Source organism: Grus americana, chromosome 2 (genome assembly GCF_028858705.1).
Source record: "Grus americana isolate bGruAme1 chromosome 2, bGruAme1.mat, whole genome shotgun sequence".
NCBI lineage: Eukaryota > Metazoa > Chordata > Aves > Gruiformes > Gruidae > Grus > Grus americana.
Window position 1 is genome coordinate 150,652,075 of NC_072853.1, and position 22,076 is coordinate 150,674,150.

The 22,076-nt window shown below is 42.6% G+C and overlaps 1 protein-coding gene across 1 annotated transcript in view; it reads left to right on the plus strand.

Annotated features, from left to right (window-relative positions):
* The window catches only part of GAD2 (glutamate decarboxylase 2), a 43,258-nt gene that overhangs the window by 16,244 nt on the left and 4,938 nt on the right, over window positions 1-22,076 (plus strand). The window contains exons 8-13 of the mRNA XM_054818097.1: window positions 6,291-6,370; window positions 9,973-10,027; window positions 11,461-11,577; window positions 12,690-12,754; window positions 18,418-18,496; window positions 20,213-20,362. Coding sequence (XP_054674072.1) covers window positions 6,291-6,370; window positions 9,973-10,027; window positions 11,461-11,577; window positions 12,690-12,754; window positions 18,418-18,496; window positions 20,213-20,362 — 546 coding nt within the window. The remainder of the gene's footprint in view (window positions 1-6,290; window positions 6,371-9,972; window positions 10,028-11,460; window positions 11,578-12,689; window positions 12,755-18,417; window positions 18,497-20,212; window positions 20,363-22,076) is intronic.

The following is a 22,076-nucleotide window of genomic DNA, read 5'->3' on the forward strand; positions in this document are numbered from 1 at the left end:
TTTCCCACCCACTTCAGCAGCTGCTGCAAGGAGGAACGCCTTGTTAGGTGCACACCAGGGAAATAGCAGTACAACTGTCTTAGTTTTGGAAGAGGAACCACAGCGTAAGAACTGGCAGTTCACCCAGTTAAAGAGCCAGGGGAGCCCAGAGAGGGTGTCTCTGCCTCTGGCATCCCCCCGTCTGCACTGCTCTGGGGGGAAGCAGCTCCTGCCCGAGGCTTCACTGGGAGTACGGCTCCATCAGCTGCTGACTCTGAAGGGAGGGTCTGTTGGCAGCCCAGGTATAAGGCGTCAGCATTGTAGGCAGCTGGACATACGCAGAGGGACTTGGCTCTCTGGGGGAGCACTGGAGGTGTCTGTGAGAGGTGGCTTGTCTGTGGTGGTAGGGGAGCACCCTCACAGCCATCGCACACGCAGCGTCCATACATCAGTTGGATCGCAGGAGGCAGTTTGCAATAAATCACCACTTCAGCTTCTCGTACACTGATTTCCCCTCGTGGACAAGCCCCATTGCTTGCAGGGAATACAGCAAATTACACCCATAGCTATGGGAGAAGAGTGGCTTTGGCAGAGTTTTTGTCTGAACAGTTTCTGAAACATAAAACGGAGGTTCTTGGCTCTGAGACAGAAGGAAATTAAAAAGTGACTTCTGTCTCAAAGCAGACAGCTCGGCAGACCTCTATTTCACACAGCCTGTGGAAGATTTTGGGTTGGTTTCTGTGCAGAATGAAAAGCTGATCTCTAGTCCCTCCACTTTGTGGCACGTAGCGTTGCCCTCTAGCCAGGCGACTCAGGAGGCAGTTTCCAGGACTAGCACCTGCGAGAAGCAGTCCAAGGGGTGACCTGTGTGGTGGCACTTCCAGGGAAAGATTTGAGGAATCTGGAGATCATGTTTTCTGTTTGGTGGCATAAATTATGAAACTGTAAATTATACTTCTAAGCATACAGGGTAAGTAGGGAGTGTTTTCATTTCAGCCTGTCCCAAAGGAGACATTTGTCATTTGGGTCTAATCCTTCATCTGGTTGATATGTCATGACTTTTACATTGCCACAGGATCCTCCTGAATTCAGTGCCATGTTTCTTATCCACAGATAATGCTGTAAAACTCTCCGCACTGGAAAAAAACAAGTTGTGAGTCTTGCTGGATAAGAAAATCAGTATGAAGTTATATATTTCAAAAATACAAAAGAAGGAAATATTAGTGTGTTGTGCGGAAACATTAATATATTCATTTCTCCCCTGACATTAACAAATAAGTTTAAAAATTGAATAGCAGTAGCTAAAGGAAACAACAGCAAACATATATATCATTACAGTGTATTTAAAAATGTGATGGGACACAGTATACTCTTTTTGTAGATAATTGAAGGAAAAGCTATAGCTTCAATGAAACATTAAAGATAGGATTCATGTCACATAACTTTAATCACCTAAAGTGTAAAATTTAATCTGAGTTAGTCTATGCACTTTTTATAGCCAATAAAAAGAGAGTGAGATCTGCAGAAGAAAGCTCATCCTACTCTAAAATGGATGCCACAGCCTCAGGGATGAGGTGCCTTGTGGAGGTACCTTTTCTTCCCCACTATTGAGGGAGCCCAGTCAGCAAGCCTAGACCAGACACACATTTTTAGATGATTAAAATTAAGAGAGAAGTAGCCCAGCCCACACATCCAGGGATCCCACATCGTTTAAAGTCCAGGGGAGATGGAGAGGACGGCGTGTGGCTGATGGGGTGAGGCTGGGGGTCCAGGTCTGCAGAGCACCGGGGTGCCAGCGACCAAACCAGCAGACCTCAGAGAGGTTTTGGCTGCTGGATGGCTCGGCTTGCTCAGCATTTGGGAGCTCAGTCCTGATGAGCTCCCTCTGCAAAGCTTGTGCCACTCTGGATTTATGTGAGGAGGGAGAAACTGCAATCTGAAAAACCAGCCATGGCCTCTGGGCCTCACAGCATTAGGATGGTTCTTCCTGACAGCCTCAGCCGTGCCAGATTAGGAGCAATTAATTTAGCAAGCTATAAAAATAGAAGCATCTGTATATTGAAGCACTGTTCATTTAAGATGATAATGCCATACTTTTCAGCATCATAACATTTTAAATTATTCTAATTTTTCCTTTTTGGAAAAGGCCTAGTCATTATTGCACCTATAATAAATTTCCAATGTGTTTTTACTTTACAAAGCTTACTATGAAAAAATGGCTACATCAGGCAAACAAAGATTCCTAACAGCATTTGAAATTTTAGACAAAGGGAAGATTCCCCTGACTCAAGATCACCTTTTTTTTTCTTCTCCTGACTAATAATATGCCATTTTGTCACTGATAATGACTAATGCTTTATGCCTTCTCCTTCACCATTGAATTTTGACCACATTTCTTTTCAGAGACAAAACGATGTTCCTCTCTGTCGGGGATGTATTTGCAGTCTTCCATGCGCCCTTTTGCAGCGCAGCACCGCACGAAGGGAGGGAGGGCGAAAGCCGCAGTGACAGCCCGCTCCCACCTGCCCGTCCTGTCTCTGGCAAGTAGGGGACAGTGGCGAAACTCCGGTCCTGCCAGCTGCCCCTAGCCTGGTTTTTCCTTCAGGACTGGCATCAGGCAGGCTGCCTTGTCCTCCCCTTTTGACCCTGGTTCTCCCACCCTAAGACTTCAGATCTGCGCAACTCCTGCATCGCTGTGTCGTGAAAGATGGTGTTCAAGCTCATTTCCTCGCGTGGCCAAACAGTCTGTAGCCACCGTATTCCCAAAGGGGTCACAATTAATGTCGTTCTTCCCCATTAACCCAGCTGAATCTGTCAGTAGTTCTGTCTAACAAGGCTTATTTCTGCAAATCTTTCCTTCTCTTTGACTTTTATGTTTTTCTATGTCTACCTTTATCTCACACAGGCAACCAAATTTTCAGCACCATCCCAGGAATATTAAAACAAAGTTTAGTATTCATCATAATTAGGAAAGTTTTCTTTGCTCTTAAAACTGTGTTTTTTCCATTTTCACTTTCATTCTGGCTTTTTTAGAGCCTCTCAGGCAGTTGGAGTAATTCCTCCAATATTACCCTGAGACACGAAAACATAACAGCAGTCATAGATCTGTGACTGTATACACAGATTGAAAATTTTCATAGTCAGAGTTTGTTTAGAAATTGTAATTGCATTTGCCCTTCTGTGCACAGACTTCTGTATTTCTTCCCAATTTATCCCTAAACCTGTTTTGGTTCCTGACCACTGAATTCCCTTCAGTCTGTAAAAAGCCTTCGGGCAACCGAGCTATCAGCGCTACATTCATTTCTTCCCCAATACTGTTTTAGCAGTGCCATGAGACTTCTCAATGAGACAGCTGAGCTTGGCCGTTTTCCAGTGGATGCCTTTGAGCACATGGGCTTAATTTTCTTCCTCATAGTAAACCATTCAAATCTGTGTTTTCTTTTTTAAGGCATTTTGAATAGTTGTATTTTCTATTAGAAAAACAAATTGCAGTAGTAAATTTATTTTAACTAGTATGGAATAAGGAGCAAAATTCATCAATGCAATGTCATTGACTCAAAAACCAGTGAAATACATCTGTGACTCTTCAGTCCTACATCTCTACCTGTATTTATATATTACGCTACTCAGTATGTGCACACCAGTTTGTGTAAACATGAATAAAAAAAGAGATTATATTTTTTTAAGTATATAAATTAAATTCTAGCTTCACATAGCGTATCAATGGACTGTCATTATGCTGGCAATATCCTAGCTATGTTTCAATTTTTGCAAAGTTCAAAGATATCTTCCTGAACTCGGGAATTTTTTATAAGCCTCCTGATGCCCATAGCCTCCTCGTGGCCTCTCCTCCTCCCTGCTCTCATCAAGTTGCACTGCTGCTCCATAGGGCTCAGGGAGACCCCCAAGGCTGTGAAGACACTTCAGTATCTTCCATGTGTAGAGGTTTGTGGATTGGTCGCAGTCCAAGCCTTAATCTGCAGTGCATTTGTACTTGGGAAAAGTCCACTGACTTTAGTGAAGCTGATGAAGCTTGTGGAAATGTGTTCATTCAAAAATTCGGTTTCATGAAATAGAGAACGTGGCATGAAAAATGCCAGTGTGATGGCTGAGCAGGCCTGTGATGTTCAATGTATAAACGCTTCCTAGCACCATTGACTCCAACTAGAAAAACAACAGGGTAAACTCCATATCTAATCTGAGCGTACCACTCACCTGTGGTTTCAATAGACTAGACAATAACAGCGTGTTAAAATCAAACGTCTGCCAGTTTCCAGAGTGCTGGTGCCTACAGGTGCCGTACACTTCCCACTCTCACAGACAGCAGGTATCACAGGGCTTTGCGGAAGGGGTAGAAATCTCCTCACCTGATGTCATTCGGTGCCCACTCCAAACCAGCAACCCTCGTGCTGGATGAATCCTTCCCTGGAGGTGCCTCTCAACCCCCCCGGACTGCAAAAGGAACCTACTTGATGACTTAAACCTGATTAGGCTAGCTGCAATGAACCCGGTCTATTCAGCAAAACACTTAAGCACAGGCATGAGTCCCTTGCTGCTCATCTAAGCGTATGGGTATGCATTTCATTTGATCATCAGCTTGTGCAAAAGTCAGTCCGACGCGCATAGACTTCCATTTCAGAATGTGCTTAGTTCAGGGGCTGGGATGGTTTGCTGTTCCAGGGCCTTGAAAGCTGATTTTAGGTCTAGGCAACATGGTCAGTGGCTGCTCAGGATATATTGTTGGTATACTGCAGCCATGCCCCACAGGGGAGAGCTATACCAACCCACTGCATTAAAAAAAGTTAATATAGCGTGAAAAATATCATTTACTTGAAGAAGTATTTTCAAATTTTCCATGTATCATCAGTGAATCATGGCTTAAGAGAGCCATCTGACTTCTTCAAAATGTCTGAACATTGAAAAACTCTGTGGGCATCACAAAAACGCGAGGCATTTCAGCCAAAATAATGAGATACAAGCATATGAAAAAAGGAGTTTGGAGTGGAAACTTATGCAACCTTAACCACAGCAGCCGGGATTGTTAACAATAATTATCCCCCAAGTGATTTTTAAAACACGAGGGTTTTTTTACTTACTAAATTGAAGGTACGCGTTGACGTTCTATTCTTCTTCTCCCTTTCATAAAGTTGATTTAGAATGGATTTTAATTTCTCAAAGCGTTCATTACGAAGGGAGCCCTTAAGTATGCAGCGAAATCCCACGGACTTCACAGCCTTTAAGTGAAGCAGACGTGTGGAACCGTTGTGCCCATCTCTTCCCCGTCAGCTCTCTCCTGCTTGCATTACAGTTGAAGTCAAATACTCCCTTGACAAAGCAATAGTGATTACTTCTCTGCTTTGTGGTCTACTCCTCTACTCCTGCAATCTGTATATCTTCCTCTTTCTTTAACATCTCAGACACCTGAAAAACCCTGTTAGATTTTTATCTCCATGATCTTTTTTATAGTGTTACATGCTGAACTAGTGTACTGTAGTATACACAAAAAATTTCCATTTTTTTAAAGTTTAACAATCTGTAGTTAAAATTACTTTGGATAATATTGTTACAGCTGGGTTTCAGTTAATGCAAAATCAGATTCTTGGTGGTATAATTTGATATAAAATTATTTCATCTTCATAATCACTAGGATTTAAATTAGAATTATAAACCAACACTGGCTCAGGAGTTGAGTCTTATGAGCTAAGGAAATGAGGCTGACTTGCACTCCAGTATATAACTTCCACATTTTATTCTGTACGTACAGATTAGCTAATAGTCTTATTAATAGCCCAGTTCTGATTTTAAACTGCAGTAGCTCTATTTATTAATGGGAGTTATTACTAACTTTCACTGGCATGAGATCACAATTAGGCTTCCTATCTTAATTTCTCTCAGTATATTATTTGGCCAGAAGTTGCACAGCAGAAGCACATCACTCTGGATGCCACAAACTAAACGAATTCTCTAGAGGAAGGTTTTTTGTTTCAGTAAATCAAGTTCATAGCTGAATCTGTACAAGCAATAGAAGCTGCAGGTATGCATCAAGGACAGAATTTGGGTCCATCATCAGCCACAGTTGTGTATTTAATATTCCAGGAGTAAATCCAGATTAGAGTGATTGCTGTTTCTCTGGTTGACAGAAGCGACCTGATACGAAGCCTCAAATTACAGTGATCAGTTTCCAAAAAGTCTATGAATAGAATTACTGCTGGTGTGGGACTACTTGCTGAAGGGCTTGCAAGAGTGCAGTGTTTTATATTAAATCAGATAAGAAACAATAAAAATCATAAATAATAATGTATTTTTTTCAGAGTCACTTTTCTGTGAAGAAAGGAGCTGCAGCCTTGGGTATTGGTACAGATAGTGTGATTCTGATTAGATGTGATGAAAGGTAAGTGAAGATGCCAAATACAGCTCTTTTTATCAGTGCATAGAAGAGGATCATCAGGTACTCAGCTCAGAGAGAGCATATAGGACGCAGTCAACAGTTGGTACAATTGATCGTAGCGCCATCATCTTCAGCAACCTTACACTGATTTATCCCACCTGAGGAGCTGGCTCTGTCAGTAGCTTCTTTACGAGTCAGTTTTTGGAGCTCATCAAAAATCTTAATGTTCCCTTCCTCAGGGATTTCTGATAATTCTTTTTCTTTCATCCTCAGGTGAAACAAAGTATTGAAGTAACAATCATTTTAAACATGTTCTGCTAAGAAATAAGGGAAAAGCTTGTTTTGGTCAAAATGGAGCATTTAGATACTCTCACATTTTGATCCATTAAAATGAGCTGAAGTGAGCCATTTAAAGGAATAAAATATTAAGGTGCATTTGCTAATGTAATTTTATTACTTCACGGCCCTACCATGCTTCTCATCTGGACTACCTTCCCACAGTGCCCTTGATGGGGACACCCTTGCCACTGGATGTGCAGCACTGTAAGGCAGCGTAGGCCAAGGAGGGAGGTGGCCCATGGCAAGGAGGAGCACAGCAGGCACCTAACCTACAGGTCCCATGGGCACTACAGAACCGGTTTTGAGAAAACAAAGGTTTATTAACAAAATCAACATGTTCTGATGAAAATTTTCAATTTCAGGGGAAAAAAATTAATAGAACAGTCCTTATTGGTTCTACTGAGAATCTTTTCAGCAGAAAATGCTCTTATTATGAGTCCCAAATCAGATGGTTAGCAGGTAGTGAATTATTTATGGCTCTAGCATAAATGGAAGATTTGACTGCTATCAAAATATCCTGCTCCCACATTAAAAGAAGAGCACCAACTAAGCAATTTACAGTGCTAATCACAGCACCTGCATATTGACTTACGGACTTATTATCTCTTTATTAACAAAAGACTGAGCACTCCTTGAAGAGGAATTAATGACAACATTAACACAACCAACACACATCAAAATAAACCTCCAATTCACTATTTCTATTCGCTAAAGAACAAACCTGGATCAATGAAGTCATGTCTTCCTTTTCTTCTTGTGCAAATTCATCGTGATGATTTCCTGTGAAGACCACAGTGCTTACTTGCCCACCCTGAAGTAAACAGCAGGATCACTGCATGTCTCACCAAATCCCAGCAGACACCAGGACAAAGCGGGCTGTTTGCACAGGATGTGGGCTGGTGTGGTGGAGAGGACCCTCTGTGAAGATGTGGACTTGTGGAAGCGTGAGGGACCACCATAAGATCTTTTTGATGTTTCCAACATGACCAAGCACACTTCTTAAGCTCCTCTCTTCCCCATCCTGACCCATACCCACCAAATCTGCTGGTTTTGCTGTATCGTAGGACTGTGTAAGTGTGTGGTGAATTTCAAGCCAGGAAAACATACAGAAAGTCATGTTCTTGCTCATGCCCAAGACTGGATGACCAGACATTTCTATTGCCTTTTTTACTACCACACATACATTTTGGTAGCAATAGTGTATTACCTGCAGGTTTGGGGTTGTAACACTTCAGTCTGGTGTGGCAGCAGTGAAGACTCTGTACAGATGTGGGTGATAGGAGGAGACTTTGACACTAACGCTCATTCTGTCCTCAATGTCCTTTTGCTGCCGAGTCTCTTCTGCCTCCCCCAGTAGCCCTCCTGCCTCTGGTGCTGCCTAGCACATCTCATGTAACCCCCTGCCACATTACCTGGGCGAGTTCTGTCTCAGGACAAGGCTATTGTTTTGCAAAGGACTTTAAGTGATGCAGGTGGTCTGAGGTGGTAACACATGAAAATGCTGGTGGCTAGTTTGCTAGATTTGGAGGTGGGGGTTGTGTGCTCCAGTGTGTTTTTGGACTATACTCAAAGCCAACGTCCTGCTTGCTCCCTGGTAAAGCTTGGCAGTGCTTGGATGTTGCACTCTCCTGGCCATGAATTCCTGCACATACTCAACGTGATGAGGGGCTGGATAATCACTTGTCTTGGTAAAAACATTTTGGCAATGAAGGGGTCTGCCCAGCTTTGTGTGTGTTCCTATGCATAAGCTCAATAAATTAGAAAGCATTAAAGACCAACATCTAAACTATGTTTGGAGGAAGAACTCATTGTCTTCCTTTGGCATTTTTTTTTCTTTATTCCTCTAATGATCCCAGAAACAGTTTTTGAAGAAAAGGCAACTACTGCTTTTCTCTGAACATGTACATGTAACTGGGGGAGCTCACAATGAGTTGAATACTCTTTAGACCTTGAACTTCTATAAGAAAAATCAGGGCTAATGTTTTGTCTTGTAGAGCTTTTTATTTTCAGTTTTTCTTGTAGTATTTTGAATAAGTAAAATGCAGGACATATTTTGCAAAAAACTCAGCACTACAAAGTCATTTTTTCCACTGGAATAATTACTGTCTTATTGTGAGCTGTATAAGGATGAAAATTTAGAAAATCTAGCAGTATCTTACAAGATTATTACAAGAAATTAGTAATTTTTTTATTTACATCCATCCCATTGTCATGAAAACACTTCAGGTTTTTTTATGCAAAATCAAAACTAAAACTTATGGTTTTATTTGTTTCCCTGAAACTAGTATTTTGAGCTTTAGTAAAGGTTGTTCTTTTTTTTATAGTAATTTTATAGGAAACCAGTGTGTAGTGAAAGAAAAAATGCATCCAACTTTACCAAGAACTGAAAAAGTCTTTAAAAATAATACTAGTCTAAATGGCCAACATTCAAACATGACAGCTCGTGTTTGTCGTGTTTGTACTGCTGTTATGTGTACTGTCTCTTCTTAGATAGTCTTGCTTATGGCTAAAGCAAAGAAAACCTTAACCTCAGTATTCGGTATCAGCACTGTTTTATCTGTGCCTAATTAATTTACAGGCTTTCATAAATTGGCCTTCAAGCCTTATACCACTGAGTCTGAATCTCAGGTAAATGGTTCATACTAAAGATGTTGCAAGTACAGTATACAGTCAGTGCAAAGGGCCTGACGGTGCGTTTAATGAGTCCAGACTGGTAGCTTCTTCTCATATCCTGCTTCAAGCAAATGCAAACCTGTAATGCACCAAACTCTGGAACAGTCGCCCTGAAATGAGTTCATCCCTCGGATGGAAACACAGAGATGACTGCTTACACCAGAGCTGAGTCGTGCTGCTCAAGGCCATGCAGCTCAGGTGGCATTTTTTGTGCCTGCTGAATGGGGACCATGGGGTTTGAGCTTCGTGGGACCCAGGGCTGAGCCTCTCCCTGGGAGCCTGGAGCATATTCCCAAGGCTGTAAGGTCAGACAGGACCAGGAGGCTCCATGGAGCAGCATCAGTCTTTAATGAGAGTGGCTACAAGATAACGTCTCTCAGTTACCATCACCATATTGATGCAAACTGGTTGACAAAATAATTAGGGTAAAAACTCAGACTAATGGTCAGAGTCTTTCTGTGCTCTTCAGTGCTGCATAAGCCTTGGGCAAAAAAGTCACTTTGTTCCTTATTTGGGTTTCCTATTAAGTGAAGAAGCAACAGCAAGAGCTGATTTCAAGATCATATTTCTAATATAACTTTCTCTTGCTCCAGAGGGAAAATGATCCCATCAGACCTTGAAAGAAGAATTCTTGAAGCCAAACAAAAAGTAAGTTTACTAGCTTTTCTGCTTCCAACAAAGAAAGAAAACCAAACAACAAACCAAGAATGATACAGGTAGTTTTTTTGCTTTCCTTGGTAAAACAACATAGGCTTGCCCATTAACCTTTGATTTATTTCTCAGTAATGTAGCCTGGCAATTAGAGAGGCAAGAGTTGCTGAGAAAATAGGTTTAAAGCTACTTTATAATCTCCAGGAGCTATTTGGCTTTTTTTATGTGTTCCTCTGCATAACATTCTCCTTTTTTATATTACCAACCTATGATGCAGTTCCTCAGCTAAATATTGGCAAACCAGAGTAATCATTAGGGTGATTTGTATATAATTTAACTTGTTGATAGTATTCCTCGTAGTCATTAAAACAATGGAAGATAAACTAAAATCTACATATCTCTAAAAATGCACTGCTTTTATATGTGTTCATTACTAGAAGCCAGAATTAAATCAACAAATTAAAGTATGCAATGAACTTAGCCCTGTGCCTTCAACAACATTTATGTAAATAATCATTAGAAACACAGCATTCAAAACTCATTAATAACACAAATCTTCATTAAAAGCTTACTTTGTCAAAGAAAAGCAGTCTAGTAGATAAAAATGAAAGGCAACATGGCAATAGAGTACCACCCAAACCTCCTGACCCTATATTTAACTTTGCAGAGGGAAGTTTAGACCTTTTTGATAGTTTAAACCCCAGCTCTGAAAAAAAATGTAGCCACTCTTTACCGTTGTTGCTCTGAAGACTGCTTATGAAATCAACAGAACTATAAATGAGTTTAAAGTGAAACGCTCGTACAAATTATGGCGTGTGATGGATAGTGAGTGCTCCTCTGTGAGGAACAACATTGAGCAGAGGGAATCCAAGAGATGGTCCCTGGCCTCTGTGGAGGTCAATCTGTCCCCGCTCTGCACAAGGGATGGGGCTGGAGGTGATGCCCAGACGTCCTCTGTGCATTGCCCCCAGGAGACACCCCTAGACAAGGTGCTCCCACTGACAGGACTGGGCCACCACACCTTCGGACGCTCACTGGGATAATTATAACACAGCCCAGGGCACCGTTCACCAGAGATATTTCTTGCACTGTGGTGCCTGGGTGAGGTTTATTTTACGCGACGTCATGGAGAGCAGATCTTTTTGTTCCAGGCAGGTGTCGTGGAGCAGAATTGTTGTTCTGAGCACTTATCTGTCTCATGCATCCTCATAAATGGAGGATGCTGGTTTGGAAGTTTGCTGCCACCTTAAGGTAGAAATTGTAATGTCAGTAGCGTCTAAACTAAGAAAAACCAGTGTAATGCAGCAGGTATGTCCTCCAGGAGACACTTGGGCTCACTGTGGAGGCAGCAGAAGAGGAGTCAGGGCTGCTGCAGGCTGAGAAGGCTGCAGCACTCTGACCTTGCCAAATGTCTCTGTGCTTTCTTGCAGGGATTTGTTCCTTTTCTGGTGAGTGCCACAGCTGGGACAACCGTGTACGGGGCATTTGATCCTCTCATAGCTATTGCAGACATCTGCAAGAAGTACAAAATCTGGATGCATGTGGATGTAAGTATCATCTTCCGTGGGGGCTGGATTGCAAGGCGTATTAGCATTAACTTACTCATTTTGTACAGCGTCATCTTGTACAAAACCGTTGCTTTTGGTTCCTGTAATTAAGTCTTAACATGCAAGCGCTGACTTCCCATTCCTCTGAAAGGCTCAGGTCAGGGGAACATTTTAGGAGCTGTGACTGTGCGGTACTTCTAGCAACTGGGACACTTCATATGACCTAGTTTGGGCGCTTTTGGCCTTCAGCTTTTTCTCTAAATACTATTAGCAGAAGAAATACATAAGAACCATACCGAGCACTGGCTCAGCTTCTGCAGCAGCTGCAAAATAAATGCATAAGGAAAAGGATACATTTATCTGGAGTAAAGTACCCCAAATTGCTGAACAGATTAATGCAAATGCTAGAGAAATTTATCAGATTGGCTACTTAACTTTATCTGGGTTCTTGCCAGTAAATCTTTCTGAAGTATCCTCTTTCAGCCGTAGAATGGCTTTTGTGTCATTTTTGCAAATCCTTTCTCCAAAAAGGCTTGGTAATTGAATTTCCGTAGGGCTGGGGTATCTTGCTTGTGGATTACTGTGTCAGCCAAAATCAGTCCGATTCAAAGGAAGAATGCGTATTTACCTTAAACTACTTCTCAGTCACATGAAATGCCTGCTTGTCCCAGATCTCTGTGAGCGAAAGCAAACGAGCAGGGGGCAAGTAGTAGTGATTTGAAATATGATGAAAACTCACCAGAGCAGCTGAGATCCCAGTCTGGTTGGTTAGCATCACTGGGTCACTAAAAGAGAAAAGGCAGCGTACCCAGGAGCAGAGCTGCAAGTCATTAATTACAGTGTGGGACAGCCCAATGCGTCAGTGTCGGGTGGCGAGGGAGGGGTTAGCAGATGATAAGGGTGGGCACTCAGATTATGGGCTATAAATTGCTGCTTCCAAGCAACTGGAAGAAAATTGTTAGTACAGCTAATGCCTCAGGCCCCATCTGCCTGGTCATTTTGGAATGTGCCACATCAGCAAGAAGAAAGAAAGGGCCCCAAACTGATGTGAACGCACAGATGTCATGGGGGAACGCAGAGTTCTCATTAAGATAATGTCTCTTGCCTTCCAGGGAGCATGGGGTGGCGGGCTCCTGATGTCAAGAAAACACAAATGGAAGTTAAATGGTGTTGAAAGGTATGATTTATTAATGTTAATTAAGCACATTTATTAAATGCATTTTAACACACTTGTGATTACCATAGCAATGTCTATAAACAAAAATAAAAATCAGTGCTATCTCCAAGATAGAGTATGAAGAAGTTATGCAAGCTGTCCTTCCAGTTGAAACAGCATTGCTAAGTGCCTTTGTTCAATGCTACAGTAGTGTGGCACTTTGTTTTGTAGTACAAACAGCAGACATTTCTTGTTTGCATTTTCATTCCTTTCAGCATACATTTGCAGCTCCAGAGTGGTTTCTGCAAGTTCCTCTGATACAGTGTCCAACATGAATTAGCAATTGCATTTCTCTAGAATATATTCTATAGAATCATAGAATGGTTTGGGTTGGAAGGGACCTCAAAGATCATCTAGTTCCAACCCCCTTGCCATGGGCAGGGACACCCTCCACTAGACCAGGTTGCCCAAAGCCCCATCCAACCTGGCCTTCAACACTTCCATCAATGGGGCATCCACAACTTCTTTGGGCAACCTGTTCCAGTGCCTCACCACCCTCACAGTGAAGAATTTCTTCCTCATATCTAATCTAAATCTACCCTCTTTTTAGTTTAAAGCCATTACCCCTTGTCCTGTCACTACACTCCCTGATAAACAGTCCTTCTCCAGCTTTCATGTAGGCCCTTTCAGGTACTGGAAGGCTGTTGTAAGGTCTCCCTAGAGCCTTCTCTTCTCCAGGCTGAACAAGCCCAGCTCTCTCACCCTGTCTTCATAGGAGAGGTGCTCCATCCCTCTGATCATCTTTGTAGCCCTCCTCTGGACTCTCTCCAACAGCTCCATATCCTTATGTTGGGGCCCCCAGAGCTGGATGCAGTACTCCAGGTGGGGTCTCACAAGAGCGGAGTAGAGGGGCAGGATCACCTCCCTCGACCTGCTGGTCACACCTCTTTTGATGCAGCCCAGGACACGGTTGGCTTTCTGGGCTGCAAGCGCACACTGCCGGCTCATGTTGAGCTTTTCATCCACCAACACCCCCAAGTCCTTCTCCTCAGGGCTGCTTTCAATCCTGGAGGTGTTGCATGCTGAAGTCTTAAGTGTAAAAGGTGGATGCACCTGCAGTTTGGACAGGTGTCGTGGCAGTCACTGACCACTGCTCTGACACTTTTGGAGAGAATGCCACCCCCCTCCAGGCTGTGTTAATAACATCTTCTCAGTAAATCTGTGCCTGGATATACAAGGTTGTAGTCATGAGCTCGTGAACATTGCACATACATACACACAGATGAACATAAGTGATGCCAGTCCAGTTCAGAGTCTGGAAGGACTGAGTTTAAACTTAGAAACAGCTGCTTATTCAGAAACTTTTAGTTTAGCTGTGGAACTCCCTGCCATAGGTTGTTAAGATTTACCTGCATTCAAGAGAAGACAAACAAAACCAGTTTGGAACTTCTGTGAGCCACGAATGACTGGGGACTCCGAGGATATTTGGAGGAAGATCATATATGCTCGCCCTGTTTTGTATTCTTCCCAGACACCTATTTAGGCCGCTTGCTAGAGACAGTATACTGGGCTAGATGGAGTCACTCTCACATTTGTGTATTTTCCAAAGTTCATGCTGTTCGAGAGTAAATTATTACTTCCTTCCACCTTTCTTATCTCTAAATCAAATTGCTGTTCCTTCAATTAAAATTACAAACAACTTCCTCATCCTATTCCTGAAGATTAGGTTGATTCAGGTCCTTTCTCATCATCTCACATGAAAAATTTGGAGAGCAGCCAATGGTTCTATGAATGTGATATAGTTTAGTTAAGACTGCCTCCAGCACTCTGAACTTACATACTGTGCTTTAAAAGGATGTACATCCAAACACCCAGCATGTTGGAAAAATCAACCCAGTTGCCTGTGAGGACAGCGTATGAAAAAAAGAGTTTTCCTCCCAAATTGCTGTCCAAATTGTGCTGGAATGAGAAGTTCAGGTTGAATCTATATTGGAGAATTTTCCAAATAATATGCTTTAGATCCAGAACTCCACTGGATTTTTTTCTAGTGCTTTGACAAGCACCATCTCCATATGTTTGGCAGTGAATTAATGAAATTTGTCATTTCCAGTGCTGTTCTGCTGCTTGATGGACACAGCGGCTCGTTACAGTTTGTCCAGATCTCAAACATGGGTACCTTCAGAGCTGGCTTACTAGACCCAATTTTTATGAAGATTCCTGTTTCATGGTAGATACTTCAGTAAAACCCAGGCATTACAGGTCTGGCTAGAGGAGAACTGGAGCCAGTAGTCATGTTTGATTGGGAAGAAAGGGACAAGGAGGGAGCATTAAATGGAGCACTTTTTGTGCTCTGAGTACTCCCATCCTTCTGGTAACAGATAGTCCTGCAAAAATACTCCTGTCAAAGGCAGGAGGAGTTGCAGCACCATCCTTACGATGTCCTCCAGTCCCCATATGGCAGATTTCAAGTTGCTCCCAGGCACCCTGAAGGAAGTGTCTTGGCTGGTGTTTGGAGCAGATAAGTCTGGCCACCATCAGGAGTTTCGGTCTGGTGGCCCTGTCCTGGAGACTCAGGCAGGGGGTGGCAGCTACATGAGAAAAGCATGTTTGCAGCTGAATGAGTGCTCCCATGCAGGGCCTGGGCATCCTTCCCGGGACTGCGGCAGGTCACTGAACGCATCTCAGTCTGTTTTTAAGGATGGCTGAGGACCAAATGCTGCCAGTCTCGAATCTCTCCTGTCATCCATTTGAAATCTCTAAAGGAAAACTTCTCCTTTTTTTTTCTGTCTGTGATCCACAGCTAAAAAGTCACATAAGTGCTGGTGCCCAGTTGCTTGGGTGAACATGAGATGCTTTAAAAAAAAAAATCTGTGGATCCGTGTAGCTTTTTTCCTTCACTGTTTGTCTCAGTCAGCAATTTATTCAAGCACATACTGATGGATGAAGCCCAGAATAACTGATAACAAAGGAAAAATGGTGGATTTTTATTTTACATAATTAATTTTTTTCTGTGTGCAATTGGGATGTAATTGGGGCAATAAATTACCTTAGAGTAAATTAAATGTTTTAGGCAGATAATTAACATCTGGTTGTTGTCAGTAAATAATCCTTTTGCTTGAGAAAACCCATACCACTACTATTACCTAGAAGTCTCTTAAAGAATTTCTGCCTGATTCTGTATAGGCACAGAAAAAAATTAAAATGTATCTTATCAAAGGAAATTCATAGACCTGAATGCATGTTCAGAATCATTAGCTTTGGTGTTGTAATCAGATGACTGACTCTGAGCTGATTAAAAGCTGCCAAATACTCGAAAAGCCAAGCCAAGTGGCCAGATGTTGCCTGTGGAAGACTGTTCCCTACAGATTTTGCATCAGGCACTTGCACAGTCCCATTTAAATAGCAAAGAAGAAAGCACAGAAGTGCTGCCCGATGTCCATTGAATTTTGGAGATGCTTGTTTTGAAGGAGTGGAAGTAATTTGGCAGGAAACGATAAGGACATGCATAAACCTATAACGCTATCTCAAAATCCTACAAAGGAAAATACTGCCAGATTCCAGCATGCTCACCTCTGCTCACATAAATATTACCTGCAACTGTGTCCTGGGTCCTTCAAGTTTTCACATGCCCCAGTTGACTGATTCATAACATCAAAACTCAAATCACTGCACTATATGAAATCCTGTGCACTATGCATCCTTGACAGCCTGCCAAATAGGATGCAAATGTATACATCTGTCAGTTAATCGTCATATGTAATAATAGTAATTAACAAATAGTCAGTCAAGCATAACATGAAATTAAGACAATAAACAACTGGACAATCTTCCCTTGCCACAGTCCCAAATGTCTCTACTCTAGGCTGTATTGCAACAGCGCCCTGTGTGTTCACAAGATCTGGGCTGACAGCTATTTTTGCAATTAATGTGTCCTGAAGGGAGACTCCTTTGTGGAAGGGTGGATCAGTTCTGTGTTTATTACTGTGGTAATTTTGGACCCAATCAGTTGTGTGAATTATCATAGCCAAGCTAAAATTAAAGGCGCTATGAAAATTTACCATCAGCAGAGCAATGATAAAAAATACTTTGGGCCACATTTCCAAGTTACTCAGAGACTTAGAAGTATCAAGAAGTATTTAAAGGAATTTTCAAACATGCCTACGTGAGCTACTTACTAAAATCTTACTGAAACTGGAATCAGTGAGCAGGAATATGCTAGTTTGCCAGCTTCCTATCTGCAACTTTAGTCAGCTGTGTGCCTTTAGGAAGTTCATCAGTCAGGCGGGTGTTTTTAGGAAGTTTACCCTATGTTTATGAAGTACAGATGACTCCCTTGAAAGTTTAATACTGATTAAGTTTAGCGGATAGAGCAATTATCCTGCAGTAAGTTGCCAAAATTGTCATCCAAACCCCAGCTAGAGTGGATTAGGTCCCTTATGAAGGCATGGCTTTCCTAATATCAGCCATGATTATTTTCAGCTTTGCTTGTTCAGAAAAAGGAAAAGGTGCATATTACTACTTTGGTGGGTTGACCCTGGCTGGAGGCCAGGTGCCCACCAGAGCCGCTCTCTCACTCCCCTCATTCACTAAACAGGGGAGAAAAGGTATAACGAAATGCTTGTAGGTCGAGATAAGGACAGGGAGAGATCACTCACTAATTATCGTCACGAGCAAAACAGACCGAACTTAGAGAGGGAATTCATCTAATTTATTACTAAGCAAAACAGAGTAGAGGAATGAGAAATAAAATCAACTCTTAAAACACCTCCCCCCACCCCTCCCATCTTCCCGGGCTCGTCTTCACTCCTGGCTTCAACCTTCCCCCCCTCAGCGGCACAGGGGGACGGGGAGTGGGGGTTACGGTCAGTTCATCTCACGGTGTTTCTGCCGCTTCTTTATCCCCAGGGGGAGGACTCCTCTCATCGTTCCCCTGCTCCAGCATGGAGTCCCTCTCACGGGGTGCAGACCTTCAGGAGCAAACTGCTCCAGCGTGGGATCCCCCACGAGGTCACAAGTCCTGCCAGCAAACCTGCCCTGGCGTGGGCTCCCCTCTTCACGGGTCCACCGGTCCGGCCAGGAACTTGCTCCAGCATGGGCTTCCCACGGGCCACAGCCTCCTTCAGGTGCCTCCACCTGCTCCGGCATGGGGTCCTCCACGGGCTGCAGGTGGAATCTCTGCACCCCCTCATCCTTCCTCCATGGGCTGCAGGGGGACAGCCTGCTTCACCATGGCCTTCACCATGGGCTGCAGGGGGATCTCTGCTCCGGCGCCTGGAGCACCTCCTCCCCCTCCATCTGCACTGACCTTGGTGTCTGCAGAGTTTTCTTACATCTTCTCACTCCTCTCTCCGGCTGCAAAAGCTCTCTCTCAGTGTTTTTCTTCTTCTTAAATATGTTATCACAGAGGCGCTGATTGGCTTGGCCTTGGCCAGCGGCGGGCCCGTCTTGGAGCCGGCTGGCATTGGCTCTGTCAGACACAGGGGGAGCTTCTAGCAGCTTCTCACAGAAGCCACCCCTGTAGCCCCCCCCGCTACCAAAACCTTGCCACGCAAACCCAACACAACTATATGTTCATTATTATTACTATTATTATTATTATTACTACTACTACTGCTACTACTACTAAATGTCTCCATGGTTTTACCACTATAGTACTATGAGTTTCATGTGGTTTGCTGTCCCAGGGCCAATTCAGTGACCTGGAACCCTCACAAGATGATGGGCGTCCCACTGCAGTGTTCAGCCCTGCTGGTAAGAGAAGAGGTATGTCCCGATTGTACTTGCTTCTCTGATCCTTTCTGACATTTTGCTTCTGAAAATCCTGGATGTTTTCTTCATAACTGTGTCATAGCTAGTATTTGCTAGTGTGATGAGGATTGTAAAACTGAGAAGTAGACCTCTAGTTATGTACTCAAGCTGTGACTGCAAAAGGAATTAAAGCAGCTGTCTAGCAGAAATGATAGATCCAATTAATGGCAATGTCTCTACAGAGTTTTGTGGCGTTCCATTCAGAATATCCATAGTTAAGTCATGGATGCATAGCTGTGTAACCCCACTAGTTTCTGTGTAGCATAAAATGTCTAGTCCTAGACTAGACAAACTCTAGTCCTCTTAGGATGAATGGTGTGATATGCATGCAGCATGACATTTGGTCCAGAATCTGGGCATCATTACACTTTCTGGACTTTTGTGATAGATATTTCAGCCCAGCTCGGATCCATATATCCGCTTTGGGGCACAGGGAAATAAAAAGGGAAGACTAAGTTCACTTGGAATAAAAAGTAGACATTTCATTTAGTACTAGAATTTGAATTACCCTTCAAGCCTGTAATTTTCATATAACCATCAGTTACTGGGACAGCTGCTGTACAACCACCACTTAGTAGACAAGCTATCGAAAAGCTGGTTGCTGTTTTGCTAACAGCTGTACAACAGATTGTATACAAAGTGATCGCACTTAGGAAGAGAGAAGCTGGCTTTTATTTGCCCTCTGGGTCAGTTCACCAAGACAAATCCTGCCTGGCCGAAGTTGGTACCATCCTTGACCTCTAGTGAGAACAGATGGCTCAGATTAGGAGAAAGCCAAATTTTTTTTTTCCCTCTCATTTTACTATCTCAGTTTTGAGTTACACATAAAGATTAGACTTGATGATAAACAGCCAAGTTTTGATTCTTCTTGGACTGGAAATTGCAGTTTTAGGCAACAGCCCTAAGGTGTACCTTAAACTTGGTTGAGGTCTTAACTAGAGCCAGAACATGACGCTCTGCATTTCACTTAAAAAGCTAAAAAGGAAACCTCATGCATTCATGAGCCAGGTTTCTTCACCTTGTTGGTTTCTGGCCCTCCCACAAAGCTGCCTCTCAGAATGGTATCTTGCAACCCAGAAATAGCTCTAGCTAGCTGTTTAAAGGCCATATGCTCTTCTGTCCCAAGCTTTCTATACCACTTAAGCATCCAGTGTGCAGCTGAGGGCTTTGCAGAAAAGAGCTGTGCCTACAAAGAAAGAAGACAATGAAAATCAGAATTTTAGATACCAAAGCAATTAGAAAAGTGGTGTGATATTATTTAGATTAGTCACCAAATTGGCTTGGTCTGACTCAACCAGAAAAGATGCCTTCCCAGGAAGGGAGGAAAAGGAACCAGAACAAAGAATAAAAAGCAAGATCCAAAAGTGAACTTAGGCATAATAATAATAGGAGGCACCGTGTTGAGCTTTTTTTTAAAAATGCCTTGTCTGTGGGAGTGGATTACGCATTGCTGGATCAGGTACCAAGGTGTCCTGGGCACTCAACCGGATATGAAAAACTTAGTCCATTGAGCAGCTAAGTCTGGTTTTGTCCCTTTTTTTGATCCTGCTTTTGCTCTTGGATGCATATTCCGCTGAATTTAGGTGTTTGCAATTTCTGGCCCAAAGCAACCCTCCAAACAGTAGTCACATCTGTGCCAACATCACGTCTTTGTGTCTTTGTTTCTATAAGGGATTGATGCAGAGTTGCAATCAAATGCATGCTTCCTACCTCTTTCAACAAGACAAGCACTACGACCTGTCTTACGACACAGGAGACAAGGCTTTGCAATGTGGACGGCATGTTGATGTCTTCAAGCTATGGCTGATGTGGAGGGCAAAGGTAGGACTGCCTGCAATCTATTTGTTTGCATTAAAATAATGCACACCAGATTCAGGGGTTTTTTTCTGAAATCATCATTTTAGAAAATATCTGACCTGAATTCCCCATATATAACATGAAAGAAAGAACATTATTGTTTTCTGGTTTTTTATACTTTTAACAATTTAGCTTCAAAGCACCACACATGATTTTGAAACTTGAACTCCGTGGCTTTGCATAGCATTTGCTTTGTGTAACTGTAAGAGTCTAACAGCATAAAACATATACCTAGGAATGTTGTTACAAAGATTTCTGGACATAAAAAGATGTTTTAATGACACTCAGAAATTAAACATGGCAAACCAAGACTGGAATACCTAGTTTCCTTGCGTGCAGTAGATACAAAGTCATCTTTTGAAGGAGTAGAGGAAAACTCATCAAAATATGTTCTCTGGGAAATCTGAAAACACCAACTCTGATGATTAATTCATCTGTATTTGCAGAACATTGCTAAATAAGTTCTTCCATATATTTATCCAATCTATTATGTCAAATTGTCCCAGGTTTGTTCAGAGAAGATGACATCACTGTTTTCATTTCCAGAAAGCCTTAAAGATCCTCATGTGCTTCATTAAAACTCTGAAAACAATTCTGAGACAGACATCAAATGTAGCTGGAGGTGTGGGAGTCTGTAAAAGAGGATGCAAGTCTCCATGGTCGCAATAGCTGTTGTGCTAACTGGGGTCTCCAGGGTGGCAGGCAATTTTAGCCACATGTCTCTCTTTTACTCCAAGCTTTTCTCCCAGGGCTGTTCTAGCTCTACTCTGTTTTGAAATCTCTATACACAGAGGGATAATGACATGGGCTTTTAAGTCAGTTCTGCACTGCCAGAACAGATTTAGCAGGGACATGCATCCATTACTCAGAGACATTTCTTCTTCTAAACCCCAGTTTTTCAATATGCCTTGTACTGCTTTTTCTCTTCTCACGCCCTGCTTGTAATATTAACAAAATAGGATGTGTGTTTCTTAAACAGTTTATCTATTCCAGCTGTTTATTCCCCTTCCTCCCTCATAAAGTTGGATCCTTTGTTTGTGGCATCACAGCTGGTGATTGCAGGAACAATTATGATGTCACAGAAAGAGGATTATGACTTCTGCCAGAGAAGAAAAAGCAGGATTTGCTGCAGCTCTTAAAAACGGAGCTTCTGAGTTTATATGGTGTCTATCAGAAAAGAAGAGAGAAAAACAGCACAGAGGCAAGGCAGTATCTAAACAAAATGTGCATTTTCATAGGCATCAGGCCAGGCTCTAAAAGTGTATTTGCCCATTTTGTGTTTAACTGAAAAAAGAAAAATGATTCTTGGAAAAGCCCCCAGCACATCACCTCTGGAAGATTAAAATCCCCTATTCTGAAAATAGCAGGAGACTCCCCATGTTTGGAACTCAACGCCTTCTAGAGACCCTTCTCTGTGCCAGTCCAGGCTGTCCGAAACCATGCTCAGCCTCTCTGCAAAATCTACTGAGGGCACCGTTCATCAGAGGTGTTAGCAATATTTTGCTGAGAACCCAGCTAGTGCCCAGCGTTTATTTTGCAGAGGTGGCTATAAGGGAATCAGTGGCAAGAGCCAGAGACAAATGAGCTCTACGTAGCAAAGTGTTCTTTGTCTCACAGAATCAGATCCTTAATCTGTCCCACAGAGACTTCTGAGAGGTAACTTGTGCTGGTGCTTTGG